This window comes from Ovis aries, chromosome 1 (assembly GCF_016772045.2).
Source record: "Ovis aries strain OAR_USU_Benz2616 breed Rambouillet chromosome 1, ARS-UI_Ramb_v3.0, whole genome shotgun sequence".
NCBI lineage: Eukaryota > Metazoa > Chordata > Mammalia > Artiodactyla > Bovidae > Ovis > Ovis aries.
The window spans coordinates 88,197,580-88,216,486 of NC_056054.1; the positions used below are offsets into that span (position 1 = coordinate 88,197,580).

The 18,907-nt window shown below is 42.1% G+C and overlaps 1 protein-coding gene across 1 annotated transcript; it reads left to right on the forward strand.

Moving 5' to 3' along the window:
• The first annotated feature begins 11,924 nt into the window (after positions 1-11,924).
• LOC101105715 (olfactory receptor 11A1-like) lies at positions 11,925-13,008 on the forward strand. Its single transcript, XM_004003602.5, has one exon. It carries the CDS (start codon positions 12,061-12,063, stop codon positions 13,006-13,008), a length of 948 nt encoding a protein of 315 aa, XP_004003651.3. The 5' UTR covers positions 11,925-12,060.
• Positions 13,009-18,907: the final 5,899 nt, after the last annotated feature.

Here is an 18,907-nt window from a genome sequence, read left to right on the forward strand (position 1 = left end):
GAAGCTTGTGTCGGTGTTCTGGTGGGTGGAGCTGGATTTCTTCTTTCTGGAGTGCACTGAAGTGTCCAGTAATAGGTTTTGAGATGTCAACAGGTTGGTGTGAGTTTGGGCAGCTTGTATATTGAGGCTCAGGTTTATGTTCCTGTGTTGCTGGAGAATTTGCATGGTATGTCTTGCTCTGGAGCTTGTTGGCCCTTGGGTGGTGTTTGGTTTCAGTGTAGGTATGGAGGCATTTGATGAGCTTCTATCGATTAATGTTCCCTGGATTAAGGAGTTCTCTGGTGTTCTCAAGAATTGAACCTAAGCCTCCTACCTCTGGTTTTCAGTCTTATTCTTATAGTAGCCTCAAGACTTCTCTATCTATACAGCACTGATGATAAAACATCTAGCTTAATGATGAAAAGTTTCTCCACAGTGAGGGACACCCAGGAGGTATACGGGGTTACATGGAGAAGAGAAGAGGGAAGAGGGAGATAGAGGTAACCAGGAGGAGAAGTGGGGGAATATAAAGAGGAGAGAGCAAGCTAGCCAGTAATCACTTCGCTGTGTGCTCTCCACAGTCTGGATCCATCAGAGATGTTCACAGAGTTACACAGAGAAGAGAAGATGGAGGAAGGAGAGAGAGGTGGCCAGGAGGATAAAAGGGGGAATCAAAAGGAGAGAGACAGATCCAGCCAGTAATAAGTGTTCTCCACAACCTGGAACACACAAAGAGATTCACAGAGTTGGATAGAGAGGAAAGGGGGGAGGGGGGGAGATAGAGGTGACCTGGTGGAGAAAAAGGTGTCAAAAGGAGGAGAGAGCAATCAGGCCAGTGATCTCGCTCCCAAGTAAAAATGGGTAGTGAAGATTGGGTTCTTAAAGGTACAAAGTTGATAACAAATACCAAAAAGCAAAGATTAAAAATCTAGAGTAGAGTTAAGATTCTCAAAAATACAATATGAAAAGAAACCCCCCCTGAAAAGACAAAGTCACAAAAAATATAATATATATATGTATATATATATACATATATATATATGTATATATATATGAAGTTTGCTTTAAAAATAGGGCCTTTCTCTTTTTTTTGGAAGGTAATAGTAAGTTATAAAAATGAAAATAAGGGAGTAATGGGGACTTAAAAATAAAAAATACGTAATTTTTTAAATTAAATTAAAAAATGATAATAGTAAAAATATATCTAAGACTTTTTCTGGAGCGGTTGTGGACAGTGTGGGGTCAGTTCGTTTTCAGATATTTATTTGGTCTGGCTTGCATTTCTCAAGTTCTGTAGGCCCCTTCCTATGTAGTCGGTGTTAACTACATGGTTTTAATCTATTGCACCTCTCACCTCCAAGCGGTTCCCTCTGTTTATTTTAGCTTCTTCTGTTTGCTGGTCTCCTCAGTGTCTAATTTCCACCCTGACACAAGGGGCGTGGTGGTGGTCACTTTTATTTCTTTTAGGCTCTCTTGTTCAGTCGTGCTTTGGGGAGTGAGGAACACTGCAAGCAAATATCACTGGCATGTACTAACAGTGATTCAGCCACACTGGGTTTGCCCCCACTCACAGCATGTGTGCTTACCCAGCCTACACTGCTCAGACTCTAGGTTGCTCTTCCGGAAACTCTCTGATGAGGGCCCTGGGTTCTATGCACTTCCAAGGTCTAAACCACTCAGGTTCAGGTTCTCGGGTACTCCACAAAGGTGCAGACTTAGTTGGGCCTGCGTTTTGCGCCATCCCAGGTCTGAGCAGCTCAGGTGACCAGGTGCTTGGTGCGTGTAGTCGTCCCCAGTTGAAGGCTCTGACTTATCCCCTCCCCCGTCTCAGCCACCTGGTGTTCTGGGTGTGCAATGGCATGCCTTCTCAGGTGTGCCTTGTGTCTCTTCTGGGGAGCTGATCTCTGGCTGCGACAATCCTGGCAGATGTTGACCGTCCAGAAACACAAGAAGTCTTGGTTACCAACGAAGTCTGCTTGCAGTTTGGTGTAGGATGCCTCTCTGGGCCGTGATTGCCCACTGGCTCTGGCTACCCTTGCCTGCCTGTCTCCGGAGGGGGGGTGGGATGGTCCGCAGCCAGCTAGCTCTGTTCAGTCCTTTGTTCTATGAGTGGGCCTGGCAGTGTCTTCAGTTCAGTTCAGGCGGTGTCTTAGGTTAGGACTTTTCACCTTTTGGCAGGATAGCTATCCCACAGTCTGGGTTGCTATCTCAAGCTGGTTGCCTCAGATTGCCCTCAGGGAATTCAGGCCCAGTCCTTACCCTAAGCAATGTAGCCCACTCCTCCCTGTCCAGTTCCTGCTTGCTATCGGCGGATGTGAGCGTCTGGGCTGCTGCTCCACTGGGAGTTGCTGTTAGGCACATATTCCGTGGGTTTTAATTAATTATTTATTTTTCCTCCTGGTTATTTTGCCCTCTGAGATTCCAAGGCTCTCCACAGACCCAGTGGAGAGAATGCTTCCTGGTGTTTGGAAACTTCTCTCTTTCTTAAGACTCCCTTCCCAGGATGGATCTGTCCCTGCCTCTTTTGTCTCTCTTTTTAGTCTTTTATATTTTGTCCTACCTCCTTTCAAAGACAACGGGCTGCCTTTCTGGGTGCCTGATGTCTTCTGTCAGCATTCAGAAGTTGTTCTATGGAATTTGTTCAGCGTTCAAACGTTCTTTCGATGAATTTGTGGGGGAAAAAGTGATCTCCCTGTCCTATTCCTCTGCCATCTTAGGACTGCCTTTGAATTGATGCTTTTGAATTGTGGTGTTGGAGACTTTTGAGAGTCCCTTGGACTGCAAGGAGATCCAACCAGTCTATCCTAAAAAAGATCAGTCCTGGGAGTTCATTGGAAGGACTGTTGTTGAAGCTGAAACTCCGATACTTTGGCCACCTGATGTGAAGAGCTGACTCGTTTGAACAGACCCTGATGCTGGGAAAGATTGAGGGCGGGTGGAGAAGGGGACGACAGAGGATGAGATGGTTGGATGGCATCAGCGACTCAATGGACATGAGTTTGGATAAACTCTGGGAGTTGGAGATGGACAGGGAGGCCTGGCATGCTGCAATTCATGGGGTTGCAGAGTCGGACATAATTGAATGACTGAACTGAACCAAAATATAATATAATCATACATTTTCAATCATTAAAGTTCTTTGCAAAGGTCTTACATATACAGAATCATTATTAAAGGCACTTCCTAACACCATACACAAAAATAAATTCAAAATGGAGTAAAGACCTAAATGTAAGACTGCAACTATAAGACTCTTAGAGGAAACATAGAACACTCTTTGGAAACATAGACAAGATCCTCTTTGACTTATCTTTTAGAGTAATGGAAATTAAAAACAACAACAACAACAGCAAGTGGGACCTAATTAAACTTAAAGCCTTTTGCAATGTGAAGGAAACTATAAACAGGATGAAAAGACAACCCTCAGAATGGAAAAAGTAATTGCACTGAAACAACTGCTGCTGCTGCTGCTAAGTCATTTCAGTCGTGTCTGACTCTGTGTGACCCCATAGATGGCAGCCCACCAGGCTCCCCTCTTCCTGGGATTCTCCAGGCAAGAACACTGGAGTGGATTGCCATTTCCTTCTCCAATGTAGAGTGAGTCAACTAAGAAATGATTAATCATCAAAATATAAAAGCAGCTCATAGCATTCAATATCAAAAAAACAAAGAACCCAAACAAAAAGTGGGTAGAAGATCTAAACAGACATTTCTCCAAAGAAGACATACAGATGGTCAACAAACATGTGAAAAGATTCTCAACATTGCTCATTATTAGAGAAATGAAAATCAAAACTAAAATGAGGTATCACCTCACACTTGTCAGAATGGCCATCATCAAAAAAATTGGACACTGTTGGGTAAGGGGAGGGTGGGATGATTTGAGAGAGTAGCACTGAAACATATACATTTACAATATGTAAAATAGATAGCCAGTGGGAATTTGCTGTATGATTCAGGGAACCCAAATCCAGTGCTCTGTGAAAACCTAAAGGGGTGGGATGGGATGGGAGGTGGGAGGGAGGTTCAAGAAGGAGAGGGTATATATATATATATATATATATATATATATATATATATATATATAGTTGGTATATAGCAGAAACCAACATAATATTATAAAATAATTATCCTCCAATTAAAAATACAATTTAAAAAATCTACAAACAGTAAATGCTGGAGAGGATACGGAGAAAAAGGAACCCTCTTGTTATGCTGGTGGAAATGTAGATTGATATAGCCATCATGGAGAACAGTATGGAGGTTCCTTTTAAAACTAGGAATAAAACTACCATCAGTTCAGTTCAGTTCAGTCATTCAGTCGTGTCCGACTCTTTGCAACCCCATGAATAGCAACACACCAAGCCTCCCTGTCTATCATCATCTCCTGGAGTTCACTCAAACTCATGTCCATCCAGTCGGTGATGCCATCCAGCCATCTCATCCTCTGTCGTCCCCTTCTCCTCTTGCCCCCAATCCCTCCCAGCATCAGAGTCTTTTCCAATGAGTCAACTCTTCACATGAGGTGGCCAAAGTACTGGAGTTTCAGCTTTAGCATCATTCCTTCGAAAGAACAACTAGGGCTGATCTCCTTTAGAATGGAATGGTTGGATTACTTGCAGTCCAAGGGACTCTCAAGAGTCTTCTCCAACACCACAGTTCAAAAGCATCAATTCTTCAGCGCTCAGCTTTCTTCACAGTCCAACTCTCACATCCATACATGACTACTGGAAAAACCATAGCTTCGACTAGATGGACCTTTGTTGGCAAAGTAATGTCTCTGCTTTTGAATATGCTATCTAGGTTGGTCATAACTTTTCTTCCAAGGAGTAAACATCTTTTAATTTCATGGCGGCAGTCACCATCTGCAGTGATTTTGGAGCCCAAAAAAATAAAGTCTGACACTGTTTCCACTGTTTACCCTTCTATTTCCCATGAAGGGATGGGGCCAGATGCCATGATCTTCGTTTTCTGAATGTTGAGCTTTAAGCCAACTTTTTCACTCTCCTCTTTCATTTTCATCAAGAGGCTTTTTAGTTCCTCTGCACTTTCTGCCATAAGGGTGGTGTCATCTGCATATCTGAGGTTATTGGTATATTGATATTTCTCCTGGCAATCTTGATTCTGGCTTGTGCTTCTTCCAGCCCAGCGATTTCTCATGATGTACTCTGCATATAAGTTAAATAAGCAGGGTGACATTATACAGCCTTGATGTTCTCCTTTTCCTATTAGGAACCAGTCTGTTGTTCCATGTCCAGTTCTAACTGTTGCTTCCTGACCTGCATACAGATTTCTCAAGAGGCAGGTCAGGTGGTCTGGTATTCCCATCCCTTTCAGAATTTTCCACAATTTATTGTGATCCACACAGTCAAAAGCTTTGGCATAGTCAATAAACAGAAATAGATGTTTTTCTGGAACTCTCTTACTTTTTCCATGATCCAGCAGATGTTGGAAGTTTGATCTCTGGTTCCTCTGTCTTTTCTAAAACCAGCTTGAACATCAGGAAGTTCACGGTTCATGTATTGCTGAAGCCTGGCTTGGAGAATTTTGAGCATTCCTTTACTAGCGTGTGAGATGAGTGCAATTGTGTGGTAGTTTGAGGATTGTTTGGCATTGTCTTCCTTTGGGACTGGAATGAAAACTGACCTTTTCCAGTCCTGTGGCCACTGCTGAGTTTTCCAAATTTGCTGTCACATTGAGTGCAGCACTACCATATGACCCAGCAATTCCACTACTGGGCGAGTATGTTCAATTGCTCAGTCATGTCGCCTCTTTGTGACACCCAAGGAGTGTGGCCCACGAGGCTCCTCTGTCTATGGAATTTTCCAGGCAATAATACTGGGGTGGACTACCATTTCTTCCTCCAGTGGATCTTTCTGACTCAGGGACCAAACACACATCTCTTGCATATCCTGCATTAGTTAGCAGATTCTTTACCACTGTGCCATGTATATCCTTAGAAAACCATAGTTGAAAAAGACACGTACCCCAGCTTTCATTGCCGCACTGTTTGCAATAGCTAGGACATGAAAGCAACCTAGGTGTCCACTGACAGATGAATGGATAAAGAAGTTGTGGTACGTATATTCAATGGAATATTACTCAGTCAGAAAAAGGAAGGAATTTCAGTCAGTTCTAATGAGGTGGATGAAACTACAGCCTGTTACACAGAGTGAAATAAGTCAGAAAGAGAAAAACAAATATTGTATATTAACACATTATATATGAAATTCAGAAAAATGGTACTGATGAACCTATTTGCAGAACATGAATAGAAACAAAAGCATAGAGAACAGACTTGTAGACACAGTAAGAGAAGGAGAGGGTGGGATGAATTGAGACAGTAGCATTGAAATATATACAGTAGTGTATGTAAAAATGGATAGCTAATAGGAAGTTGCTGTATTACACAGGGAGCTCAACCTGGTACTCTGTCACAACCTAGAAGGGTGGGAGAGAGGTTCAAGAGGGAGGGAACATATGCATACTTGTGGCTGATTCTGTGGAAAATTCTTAAAGAGATAGGAATACCAGACCACCTTATCTGCCTCCTGAAGTAAAGAAGCAACAGTTAGAACTGGGCATGGAACAACAGACTGATTCCAATATGTCAAGGCTGAATATCGTCACACCACTTATTTAACTTACATGCAGGGTACATCATGTCAAATGCTGGGCTGGATGAAGCATAAGCTGGAATCAAGATTGCCAGGAGAAATATCAATAACCTCAGATATGCAGATGACACCACCCTCATGGCAGAAAGCGAAAAGCAACTAAAGAGCCTCTTGATGAAAGTGAAAGAGGAGAGTGAAAACGTTGGCTTAAAATTCAACATTCAGAAAGCTAAGATCATGGCATCCAGTCCCATTACTTCATGACAAATAGATGCAGAACCAATGGAAACAGTGAAAGAGTTTATTTGGGGGGGCTCCAAAATCATTGCAGATGGTGACTGCAGCCATGAAATTAAAAGATGCTTGCTCCTTGGGAGAAAAGCTATGACCAACCTAGATAGCATATTAACAAGCAGAGATATTACTTTACCAACAAAGGTCCGTCTAGTCAAAGCTATGGTTTTTCCAGTCATGTATGGATGTGAGAATTGGACTATAAAGAAAGCAGAGTGCTGAAGAATTGATACTTTTGAACTGTGGTGTTGGAGAAGACTCTTGAGAGTCCCTTGGACTGCAAGGAGATCCAACCAACCCATCCTAAAGGAAATCAGTTCTGAATATTCATTTGGAGGACTGCTGTTGAGGCTGAAACTCCAAATCTTTGGCTACCTGATGTGAAGAACTGACTCATTGGAAAAGACCTTGATGCTGGGAAAGAATGAAGGTGGGAGGAGAAGGGGATGACAGAGGATGAGATGGTTGGATGGCAGCACTGACTCGTTAGACTTGAGTTTGAGTAAGCTCCAGGAGTTGGTGATGGACAGGGAAGCCTGGCATGCTATAGTCCATGGGGTCGCAAAATGTCAGACATGACTGAATGGCCGAACTGAACTGAATTGATGGTTGATTAATGCTATTGTATGGCAGAAACTAGCAAAACATTGTAAAGCAAGTACTCTCCAATTAAAAATAAAAGCTTTTAAAAAAGAATCATAATTAAAGTAGAAGTTTAACACAAAGCAATGGGAAAGAGATTTCCTCTGAGTTAACTTGGTTTCATGCAATTTTCAAAACAGCATCGATTCCCCACCAATGTTACCTGGGAAATGCCCATGAGCATCAATGTCAGGGGACATTATGGCTTTGCCCACAGAGGGACTAAAGTTTACACAGAAGAAAGAGATCAAAAGATGGAGTCCAACCTGACTGGCCTCTAAAGGTTCATATGAAAAGACAGCTCCAAGTTTGGTTTTGTCAATTTCACAGGGAGGTGTATTTTTGTATAAAAGCAGGATTCCAAATGTCTATGCCAGTTCTATGAATCAAAGGGAGATGGACATTCATTGTGTCTGTGGTCTGGCTCCCCCAAAGTTGAAGTCGAACCCTCTCAGGCACTGACTGGTAAGCTTGTCTCTTCTACTGCTGTATACTTTAGTTTTCTCTGTTTTGAATCTGTCCTTTGCTAGATGAGGTCAGAGATAACAATCATCCAGCATACTAAATCAGTTATCCCATCAAACTTTTGTCTGTCTGGTTGACCAACTGTCCATCTGAATTAATCAGCAGCTGGCAAGAGGCAACAGGTCTTATCAATAAGCTAAATGTTGGCTAAATTGTTTGGTTAATTCACTGGCTACCAAATTCCCTTTCAGACAGTGCCTGAATCATTATGTCTTCCTTTGCTTTTTGGTTAGTGGAAACTACAGAACCTCTGATTGTTTACTGAATATTTGTGTTTTTACTTTGCTTTGTGATAAGCCTCTTCTCTTTCCCACAGGCTTGTGTCATATATGTCCTGGGGGAATGGAATGCGTTCCAATTAGGAAAAATATTCAGTGATTTTAGTCTCCTTTAATTGTCTCTATAAGTTGTTTTCATTGAACGTCTCCAAATGAAGATGTCTTCCTAAGAGAGCACAGTAACTGGGCTGGCATAATTGAGAGGAAGGAGGGTGTGGGAGAGAAAGAGAGAAGAGGAGAGGAGGGAGAGAAAGGGTCACCATTTATTAAGCACTTACTTTGGACCCAGCTCCGGGCCAGTGTGAATTACAGACCTATTTTGTGAGTTGGGCTTGTGGCTCTCGGGTCCAGCAGCATGCATGAGCAGAGTTAATGCAGGAGCCTGTTAGCAGAGTCCACAATATTTCCGATAATATCCTTTTTTGATTTCCCCACTTCTGCTGAGGTAATAGAGGGAGAGATAGTAGTTGCCTATTAGGGTTGGGGGCAGGGAGTTAGTATCATCTCTCTACTGCCCTTAAAAGCCTCATCTGCACAGACCTGGAGGCAACAGAGTGTCTCTTTCCTGAAAGGTTATAAAGCGTTTTTGCTCACATATATCTGTGGTTGATACGTAGCTTCCCAGGTGGCCCTAGTGGTAAAGAGCCTGCCTGCCAATGCAGGAGGCTTTAGAGACACGGGTTCAATCCCTGGGTCGGGAAGATCCCCCAGAGGAGGGCATGGTAATACATTCCGGTATTCTTGCCTGGAGAATCCCATGGACAGAGGAACCTGGTGGGCTATGGTCCATAGGGTCTCAAGGAGTTGGACAAGACTGAAGCGACTTAACGTGCACAGTGCATCTGTGGTTGAGCAGGAATTTGAATCCAGACCTGTTTAGTTCTAGAACCTGTGCTCTTAACCAGGCTTCACTGCCTTTCTAGCCAGTTCTCTCATATGTTTCACCTGCTTTCTGCTCTCTCTCAAGCCTTCCTGCACTGCAGTAAGATATAGCAGCAGTCCTATAATTGCCTGGTAGTGGGAAAGTAGTAATTCCCTGTGCACGTATCCAAAAAGTGTTAATTTTTTTATAAGATAATAGGTTAACCTGATTTTTTAAAAGATTATAAAGAAAAGGCATAAAGGTAGCAGTGCAAAAGCAAGTCCAGGAAACAGGTAGAAAAGGTTATCAGAGTCTGTGACCCCCTTGAGGGATTGTTCCCTCACCAATCAACAAAGCAAGCCTCACCTTCCCAGAAGTTAAAACTTGGATGAGATGCTTCCTTGTAGGACTGTTTGTTTTCCCACCTCAGTGAGATAATGTAAACTTGCCCATGTACCCAAGCCCCATGAGAGGCAGTGTTCATGGTTAGGAGTGGGGAATCCAGAGCAAGTCTGAATCTCATCTCTGCCATTTTCTAGCTGATGACCATGGTTAAGTTATTTAGTTTCCCTGTGATACCATCTGGAAAGTAAAGATAATAAGAGTACTCACAACATAGGGTTGCTGTGATGATTAAGTGGGTTACATATTTTCAGCATTTAGGACAGTGTCTGGGATCAAGCCCTATCAACATCATTAGCAACAGCATTCAGGAGTTTGCTTGTATTCTCTCAGAGCCAAAGCCCTCCCTCTGAGATCTCAGGTTGTTATTTATGCTTTTCAGAGAGTCGAGTAGTTTTCTCTCATGCTCTACTCAATGGGCTCAGCCTGAGTTGCCAGTTACTGGGCATCCTCTGGGTACCAGGACTTTCTGTCAGTGCAGATTCCAAGTTAGTTCTATGAGCCCTTTGAAAACTGGAACCACATTTCCAAAAAATAGTACCTAGGACACTGGATCAATTTTAAAATGGGATTCCATGGTGGCTCAGAGGGTAAAGCATCTGCCCACAATGCAGGAGACCTGGGTTCAGTCCCTGGGTTGGGAAGATCCCCTGGAGAAGGAAATGGCAACCCACTCCAGTATTCTTGCCTGGAGAATCTCATAGGCAGAGAAGCCTGGTAGTCTACAGTCCATGGGGTCGCAAAGAGTCGGACACGACTGAGCAACTTCACTCACTCAAAGTATTGAAGGCTTTTGTATGATAAGAATTAGCAGGACGAGCTTAACTACTCACACAATTACAGGCACACACACTGCAGGATGTGGCAAAAGAAATGGATCTATTGTCAATGCTCCCTTCAAAGTAAGGGCAATTCTTTGGGACATTTAAGTAATGTTGACAGTGCTCAATACCAGACACTTCCCAATCTTTGTACATGTATTCTTTTTGCACATTCTAGGCACATGTTAGGGGCTTCCCAGGTGGCCCAGGGGTAAAGAATCTGCCTGCCAAGCAGGAGACATGGGTTCGATCCCTGGGTCAGGAAGATCCCCTGAAAAAGGAAATGGCGACCCACTCCAGTATTCCTGCCTGGAGAATTCCATGGACAGGGGAGCCTGGAGGGCTACAGTCCATGCGTTCACAAAATAGTCAGATATGACTTAGTGACTAAGCACAAACAAAATAGGTGTGTGTTAAGTTCTACCACTCTGTATCCCATTTTACAGATGAGAAACTAGGTCTCAGAGAAGTTTAACAGCTTGTTCAAAGTCTGACTCATAAAGCAGAGCTCCAGGCTTTGTTTAGGACTCTCTGGTTACTCATGATACCTATCTCATTATTAAGCTCACACAGTGCTTTTTGTATCTGCATGTGTGTGAAGAATAGTAAAGTGTCTTCATTCTTAGACCTTGTCTGTGGACAGCAGTGCTTGGGGAGAGGGGCAGGTTCTGTGTCTGTCCTGAACTTTGTGGTGAAGTGTATTGCTTGGACAAAGACAGAAATGAGGAGCAAAATTAGGCTACTTATCTCATTCAAAAGAACTTGAGGGTATTGTATTGTTGGTTGGTTGCACAAAGTGCCTTAGACTACCTGGTTCTGAAACTTCTTTTCCCATTTACTGCAGTTTTTTAAAAAATATCTGTGGTTTAATTTTTATTTTGTCTATTTAAAATTGTAAAAGAAAGCATTCTTGCCTTTGTGTTACATCAGCATCAGCATTGACCCCAGCATCAAAACACCTGAAACCTCACATTCAAATGCTTTTCTCTTGCTAGCATGGTGGAAATCAAAACAGAAATAAGAGATTTAACTTTCAATTCACTAAGAAGTTAAAAGGAGGGGCATATGTGGTAGATATGATGAGTCCTCTCTCCCTAAAGATAAACAGTGCTTGAGGAGGAAGGAGAGGGTTCTTCATCCCAGGCCCTTGATTCTCTACATTCTGTCCAAGAGTTCACAGATCTTCTGAAATGTACCCACCTTCCTTTTAAATCTTTCTTTTTTCCATAACTCTCCAGGCTAACATAGTATATTCAAGATAAGTACAGAGCAGACAACTTTCCTTTATTTTTTTTTCTCCCTCCTCTTTGTACTTTTCTCCCCCTTTCTCCTGATTCCTGCTTTCATGAAAGGCTGAGGTTGCTACTTTGAACAAGCTGTTAAACTTATCTGAGACCTAGTTTATCTGATGAGGTAAAGATATAGGTAGGAGAAAGGGTCACAAGTTCCTATTGAAGATTCTTTTCTTCCTCATTTCAGGTCTTGGAAAAAAAGAAAACACTCCTTCACCCAGATTAAAAACAATTTTCCAAAAACCTGAGTGGTGAATGAAAAGCATCCACTATCCATCCATGCTCTATGTATAAGTTACAACTTTCTGCATTTTGAATATTTTATCACTCATTCAGGGAGGCCATGCCATGGTGACCCTGCCCTGGGAAAACCAAACAGTAGTGGAGTTTGTGCTTAAAGGATTTTCTTCCATCCAAGAGCTAAATATTTTTCTCTTTATGATGTTTTTAGTTTCATATATCTTAATTATTTCTGGAAACACCCTCATTGTCCTGCTAGTTTTATTCAGCCATCCCCTCCACACCCCCATGTACTTCTTTCTGGTGAACTTGTCCTTTCTAGAGATGTGGTATACATCCAGTATTGTCCCCAAGATGTTGCTGATTATCCTAGGCAGAAAGAAGACTATCGCTGTGGCTGGCTGTCTGGCACAGTTCTACTTCTTTGGCTCCCTGGCTGCAACAGAGTGCCTCTTGCTCGCGGTGATGTCCTATGACCGCTACCTGGCCATCTGCCAGCCTCTCCACTATCCCATTCTCATGACTGGCCCCTTCTGCATTAGGCTGGCTGCCAGCTCTTGGCTCTGCTGCTTCCTTCTCACAACAATCACGATGGTCCTACTGTCTAGATTAACCTTCTGCGGACCCAATGAAATTGATCACTTCTTCTGTGACTTTGCCCCTCTGGTCCATCTCTCCTGCATGGATACCTCACTGACTGAGACGATTGCCTATGCCACCTCTTCTGCAGTGACTCTGATCCCATTTCTCTTCATCACAGCCTCCTACTCCTGCATTCTTGCTGCTATCCTAAGAATTCCATCTGGCACCGGCCGGCAAAAGGCCTTTTCCACTTGCTCCTCCCACCTCACCGTGGTCATGGTGTTTTATGGGACACTGATTGCCACATACCTTGTGCCCTCAGCCAACTCTTCCCAGTTCTTGCGCAAAGGATTTTCTCTGCTCTATACCATCCTAACACCAATGTTCAACCCCATCATCTATAGCCTGAGAAATAGAGACATCCATGAAGCCCTGAAGAAGTGCTTGAGTAAGAAGCCAGGTTCCCTTAGATGATGCAAAAAGGAAAACAGCTATATTTGTCTAATAGTTTATTAACTGGACTGAGTAATTTGGTTCCTACATGAAGAGCAACAGCCTAAATCAATAACTACCAAAGACTAATGATCAGACACCTGTGAGTAGAGCTGAGGCCACTGCTAAATTCTGAAAGCCTCAGGTGAGCTGGTATCCTGGGAATGGTTTAAACAGGTCAGATTCTTCTTCATTATCTTCAGTAGACCTGGATCCTTGTGTAAAAACTTATCTCCAAGATGAGCTGATAAGACTGGTCACAATTCATTCAAATATTCACTGAGGGTCTACTATATTCAAGGATTATATGAAATGTAAGTACAAAATAAACAAAAATAGAATCAGTCCCTGCTCTCACTAAACTCACAGTCTCTGGGGGAAAGGCAAACATTAATCAAATAACCAATGTAAAACTACATATATAAATATAAAATTACACTTATGATTCAAAATTTTAAGTAAAATAAATGATTTTTTAAAAGGGACTTCTCTGTGCCTAAGACTCTGAGCTATCAATGCAGGGGGCCAAGATTTGATCCCTGGTTAGGGAACTAGATCCTTCATACCACAAATAAATATTGAGGATCTCATGTACCACAATTCAGACCTGGGGCAGCTTAAATAAATAAGATACTTAAAATAATAATAAAATGACTACTACTTATCTATCAGAATGACCAATATCCAGAACATGGACAACACCAATGAGGATATGGAGCAACAAGAACTCTCATTCCTTGCTGGTGGGAATACAAAATAGTACAAATGCTTTGAAAGACAGTTTGGAAGTTTCTTACAAAACTGAACATAATTTTGATATGATTCAGCAATCGTACTCCTTGGTATTTACCCAAATGAGTTGAAAGCTTGTATTCACACACAAAAAACTGCACATTTATAGCAATTTTATTTATAATTGCCAAAACTTGGAAGCATCCAAGATGTCCTTCAACAGATGAATGGAAAAATAAACTGTGGTATATAGACAATGGAATATTATTTAGTGCTAAAAAGAAATGAGTTATCAAGCTATAAAAATATAATACATGGAGGAAACTTAAATGCATATTACTAAGTAAAAGAAGTCAATCTGAAAAGGCTATATGGCATTTAATCCCAATTGTACAATGTTGTGAAAAAGGCACATCTTTGGATATAGTAAAAATAATCAGTGGTTGCCAGAGCTTAGGGATTGAGGGAGGAATAAATAGGCACAGCACAGAGGATTTTTAGGGTAGTGGAACTGTTCTTTGCGCTACTTCAATGGTGGATATATGTCATTATATGTTTGTCAAAACCAGCAGAATGTACAATACCAAGAACGAATCCTAGTGTAAATTATAGACCTTGAGTGATGATGTACTGATATATATTCATTGTGATACATGTACCACACTGTTGTGGGATGTTGATAGTGGGGGTGGCTATGAAAGTGTGGAGGAAGGAGGGTGAATAAGAAATTTCTGTACTTTCCACTCAATTTTGCTCAGAACCTAAAATTATTCTAAAAATAAACTTAATAAAAATAATAGCAATAATAATTATAAGGTGTTAATTATATATCAAGAATATGGAACTTTAATTCCTTTCTCTGGAATTATTTGGCATAAGCAAAGCATTTTCTAATCCTTTGCACTCGAGATTTAGAAGTGGGAAATAAAGATTCGGGGAAATAAGGGCTCAGTAGAGGACCCATGATGAATCTGTGGTGCTCCATCTCCTCTGCTATCATGGTGGCAGACTCAGTTGGAGCTGGAGCTTTGTATTTGAGTTCCAGCTCTTCCTGTCATGCTCCTGTCTGCACTTGCTCCTCCTCTTGCTGACACATGTTCTCAGTAGTTAGAAACATAGGGTGTGGTGGGCATGTGTTCCTTGCCCTGTGCAACTCTAAAGAGCTGAGTTGACTTTAGAGTAGAAAAGCTGAGATCAGCATTGCACATTCAGTTGCTGCCTGCCTTCTTTTCTGGCTCCTGCAAATTAGGCTCCTCTAATTGAGGATTAGAGTACTGGAGTGGGTTGCCATTTCCTTCTCCAGGGGATCTTCCCAACCCAGTGATCAAATCTGGGTCTCCCACATTGTAGGCAGACGCTTTACCCTCTGAGCCACCAGGGAAGCTCAGTTGAGGATAGGATTATCTCTTGTCTAAACTTTATTTTTAAGAGTTATTCTTGTTTTAAGCTAAGAGATTATGTTCACTATGCATGGGAGTTACTCAAAACTGTGGTTGGGTAACAACAGATACAAGACTGGGTATCTCCAAACATTTTCAGGTTTTGCTTTATAAAGAGAGAATTGCCCTCTTCTTGCCCCTCTTGTAAACTAAGAAAATATTGTGAGATCATCTGAGGGTACTCCTGGTGAAAGTTTAGCTCATCAGCTCATTTATCCACAGATGACTCATCTGCAGCAGATGTTAACGTCAGATTAGCTCTGCAGGAAGTTGAGTAGGAGAGCAGGTACTTGTGTCATGGGAAAGTTTTTAATTCTAGATCTGCCACTTTCTTGCAGTGTGCTTTCAGCAAGTCACCTAAACTCACTGATTTTAGCCTTTCTCATCTGTGAAGGAGGAAGTGCCATGCCCATCTCACACTGTCCCTAAGTGCACTATTTGGCCCATAGCAAGTGCTCAGTAAATGGTAGCTGTCGTAACTCTTCCTCTAGATTCTGTACTCAATCTCAGACAAAATTATTATGTAGTAGAAATTCATTTTTTATATTATGAAGTAATAAATATTCGGAATGTTTAAGGCCCAGAGAGAATGTATGGATTATCCAACACTTTTTTTTTTTTTTTTTTTACAAAAAGTGATCCCCCGGTGGATTAAGTGGACTTTCCCTGGGCAACACAGACTAGAATACAGCACTTCTATATCTGAGTCCAGGCCTCTCTCCCCTGTACCACACTACCTACTGACTCAGTGACTTTTCTTCTTGCCTGGGGGCACATAAGGAGCACTCCTGTATATGTCAAGATCACTGTGGTTATATTCAGCCAGAGAAGCATGCAGTGTATCACAGCACATGCCAGAGCCATGGAACTCCTCCAGCCCCAAGCCCCACGTTGCACCTATAGTGAGCCTGAAACTCCAATCAGGTAACAAAACCTCAGGATGTTTGCGGCAAGCATTATTGCCCTCGGCTGGGAGAAACTACCCCACCATTCCTTTTGCAGGAAGCCATAGCGCCTAACCTCTCAGACGGGGAAGGGGAGATATTGATGGTAGAACTGGTTTCTTTTTTCCACTGAGACATGGCAATGAAACACGAAGCCTGAGAGTCTGCGAGTTAGTGAGGACTGCAGGACTGAAGCAGCCACAGCCCTGGTCCCACAACTGAAAACGAGCCCCTACACTGGTGAGGAACCCAGGGGTCTGATCTCACTCGGACCAGTGGTTTTCTGAACTTATAGCTGGACAAAGGTGCCTGAGAAGCCACAATAGGAAGGAAGAAGATGAGCAGTCTCTGAGACCCACCCTTGTGCTTACCGAGCAGCTCTGTTTTTATGTATCTTATTTATTGCTGTTCCATTTAAAGCTTCATTTGAATAAAGGCTTCTGCTGCTAAATGTGTGTTCACACATACACACACAATTTTTTTTTTTAACAAGACTTTTCCTATCTTATAGCTTCCCTTATTTTCCCTGCTGGAAAAAATGTATAAAAAGATGAAGGTCATGTTTGGATTAGTTTTATGTCCTGTAAAGTCAAGGACACTTGGTGTTCACTGACTGAGAGAACAAGATGGAGAATATATTTAGAGGAGATTACACCTTCTAGGATGATGGGTTTCTGCAGGAAATTTTATGTGTCAGTTACTTGCACTGTATTTTTAAGCCTCTGAATCTTCATAACTGCCTCTTACAAGGCTGAGTCTCAAAGCAACTCTTTCCAATGACTTTCCTAAGTTTATGAGGGAGGCCTGTCTTTGTGGGACACTGGACACCTTCAGGTAGCATGACCACACCCTGTCATATTTGTACCTTTAGACTCAGGAGTGGGCTGTTCTGCAAAAAGATCCTCTTTCACCTGAAGACTTAGATTCCTGCTGAGAAGAAATGAAGGGAAGGCTACACAATGAACTTTAAGTTTCTGATTCTTGTCCCAGGGCTGTGGAGGCCTTTACTGATGGACAGGAGGGATACAAATGTACAGCCAAGACCAGATGGAATTAGGAGAAGATAGCTACTCTTGCAATCACAGGGAGTAACTGTGTTTCCACAGAGACCTATCACCTTGCTCTCTCTGACCTCAGGCAGGAGGACAAGTCCATCTAGCATGATTTACAGTCATATAATTTTGGTGGTTTCTCCCTGGTCCATATTTGCATGAGCTTAAAAAAGATGGGACCTTAATAAGAGAGAGGCTCAACTTTTAGGCAGAAATCAAGAGTCTTTAGCACACATGGTCCACTTTTGTGCATCCTTCTGGAGTCTAACCATCCCTTTAATGACTGAAGGAGTGGATGATTGTGGTATCTGCTGAGCTCTTCCCTAGCTGAGAGACCTGAGGAAGTCTCTTCAGCTCATTAGGTCTTATGCTTTAAATCTGAAAAATCTGGAAGATAGACCAGGAGTGGTCTAAGGAATATGCTGAGGATAGCAACTAACATTCATATCATACTTTAAATTTTACAAAGCTCTTCTACATAGTTTCTTATTTGGTTCTCATTTGGCCATGAAGTAGAAATGATCCCAAAGGCACAGACGAAGAAAGTAAGATTCAAAGATGTTAAGTGACTTAAAGTCTCTTTCTGAGTGCCTTCTATTTTCCAACCCTGTTATTTCCTTTACTGCTATAAACTGAAAAGAAAGTGAAAGTGAAGTTGCTCAGTCGTGTCTGACTCTTTGCGACCCCATGGACTGTAGCCCACCAGGCTCCTACATCCATGGGATTCTCAAAGCAAGAATACTGGAGTGGGTTGCCATTTCCTTCTCTAGGGGATCTTCCTGACCCAGGTATCAAACCCAGGTCTCCTGCATTGCAGGCAGCACTTTAACCTCTGAGACACTAGGGAAGCCACTATAAACTGAAAGTGTTCCCCAAATTCATACATTGAAACATAATCCCCAATGTGATGGTATTAGTAGATGGGGACTTTGGGAAGTAATTAGGTCATGAGGGTGGGGCACTCATGAATGGGATTAGTGCCCTTATGAAAGAGATCCCAGGGCTCTCCATCTCTCCCTTGAGGCTTGTAAGGATACAGGGAGGAAATGACCACCTATCAATCAGGAAGCAGGTTCTCACCAGATACCAAACCTAAGCCTCTAGAATCGTGAGAAATTAATTTCTGTTGCTAATAAGCTACCAAATCTATGGTATTTTTGTTATAGCAGACTGAATGTACTAAGACAGTTTAAAAAAATTTTTTTAAATTTGTTTTTTATTGAGATAACATTGGTTTATGTGCTAAGTCATTTTAGTCCTGTCTGACTCTTTGTAATCCTATAGATTATAGCCCACCAGGTTCCTCTGTCCCTGGGATTTTCCAGGCAAGAATAGTAGAGTGGGTTGCCATGCCCTCCTCCAGGGAATCATCCTGACCCAGAGATCAAACCAGCATCTCATTATGTCTTCTGCATTGGCAGGCAGGTTCTTTATCACTAATGCCACCTAGGAAGCACCAACATTGGTTTATAATACTACATAATTTTAGTGCGTACAACAATGTATTTCTACTTCTACAGCCCCTATTTTTCCTAGGGCCTAAATCAAGTAGCCACAATATATCACAGACATTATGTTAAAAAGTGTCAAACTTTTTGGCAGTGTAGTATCTGGGACAATGATGCCAGTAGGGGGCTGCTATAGATGAAAGTTTGCCAATCCAGGCCACATTGGATTAAGTCTCAAAGGAAAGGGATATCACTGTTGGTTATTG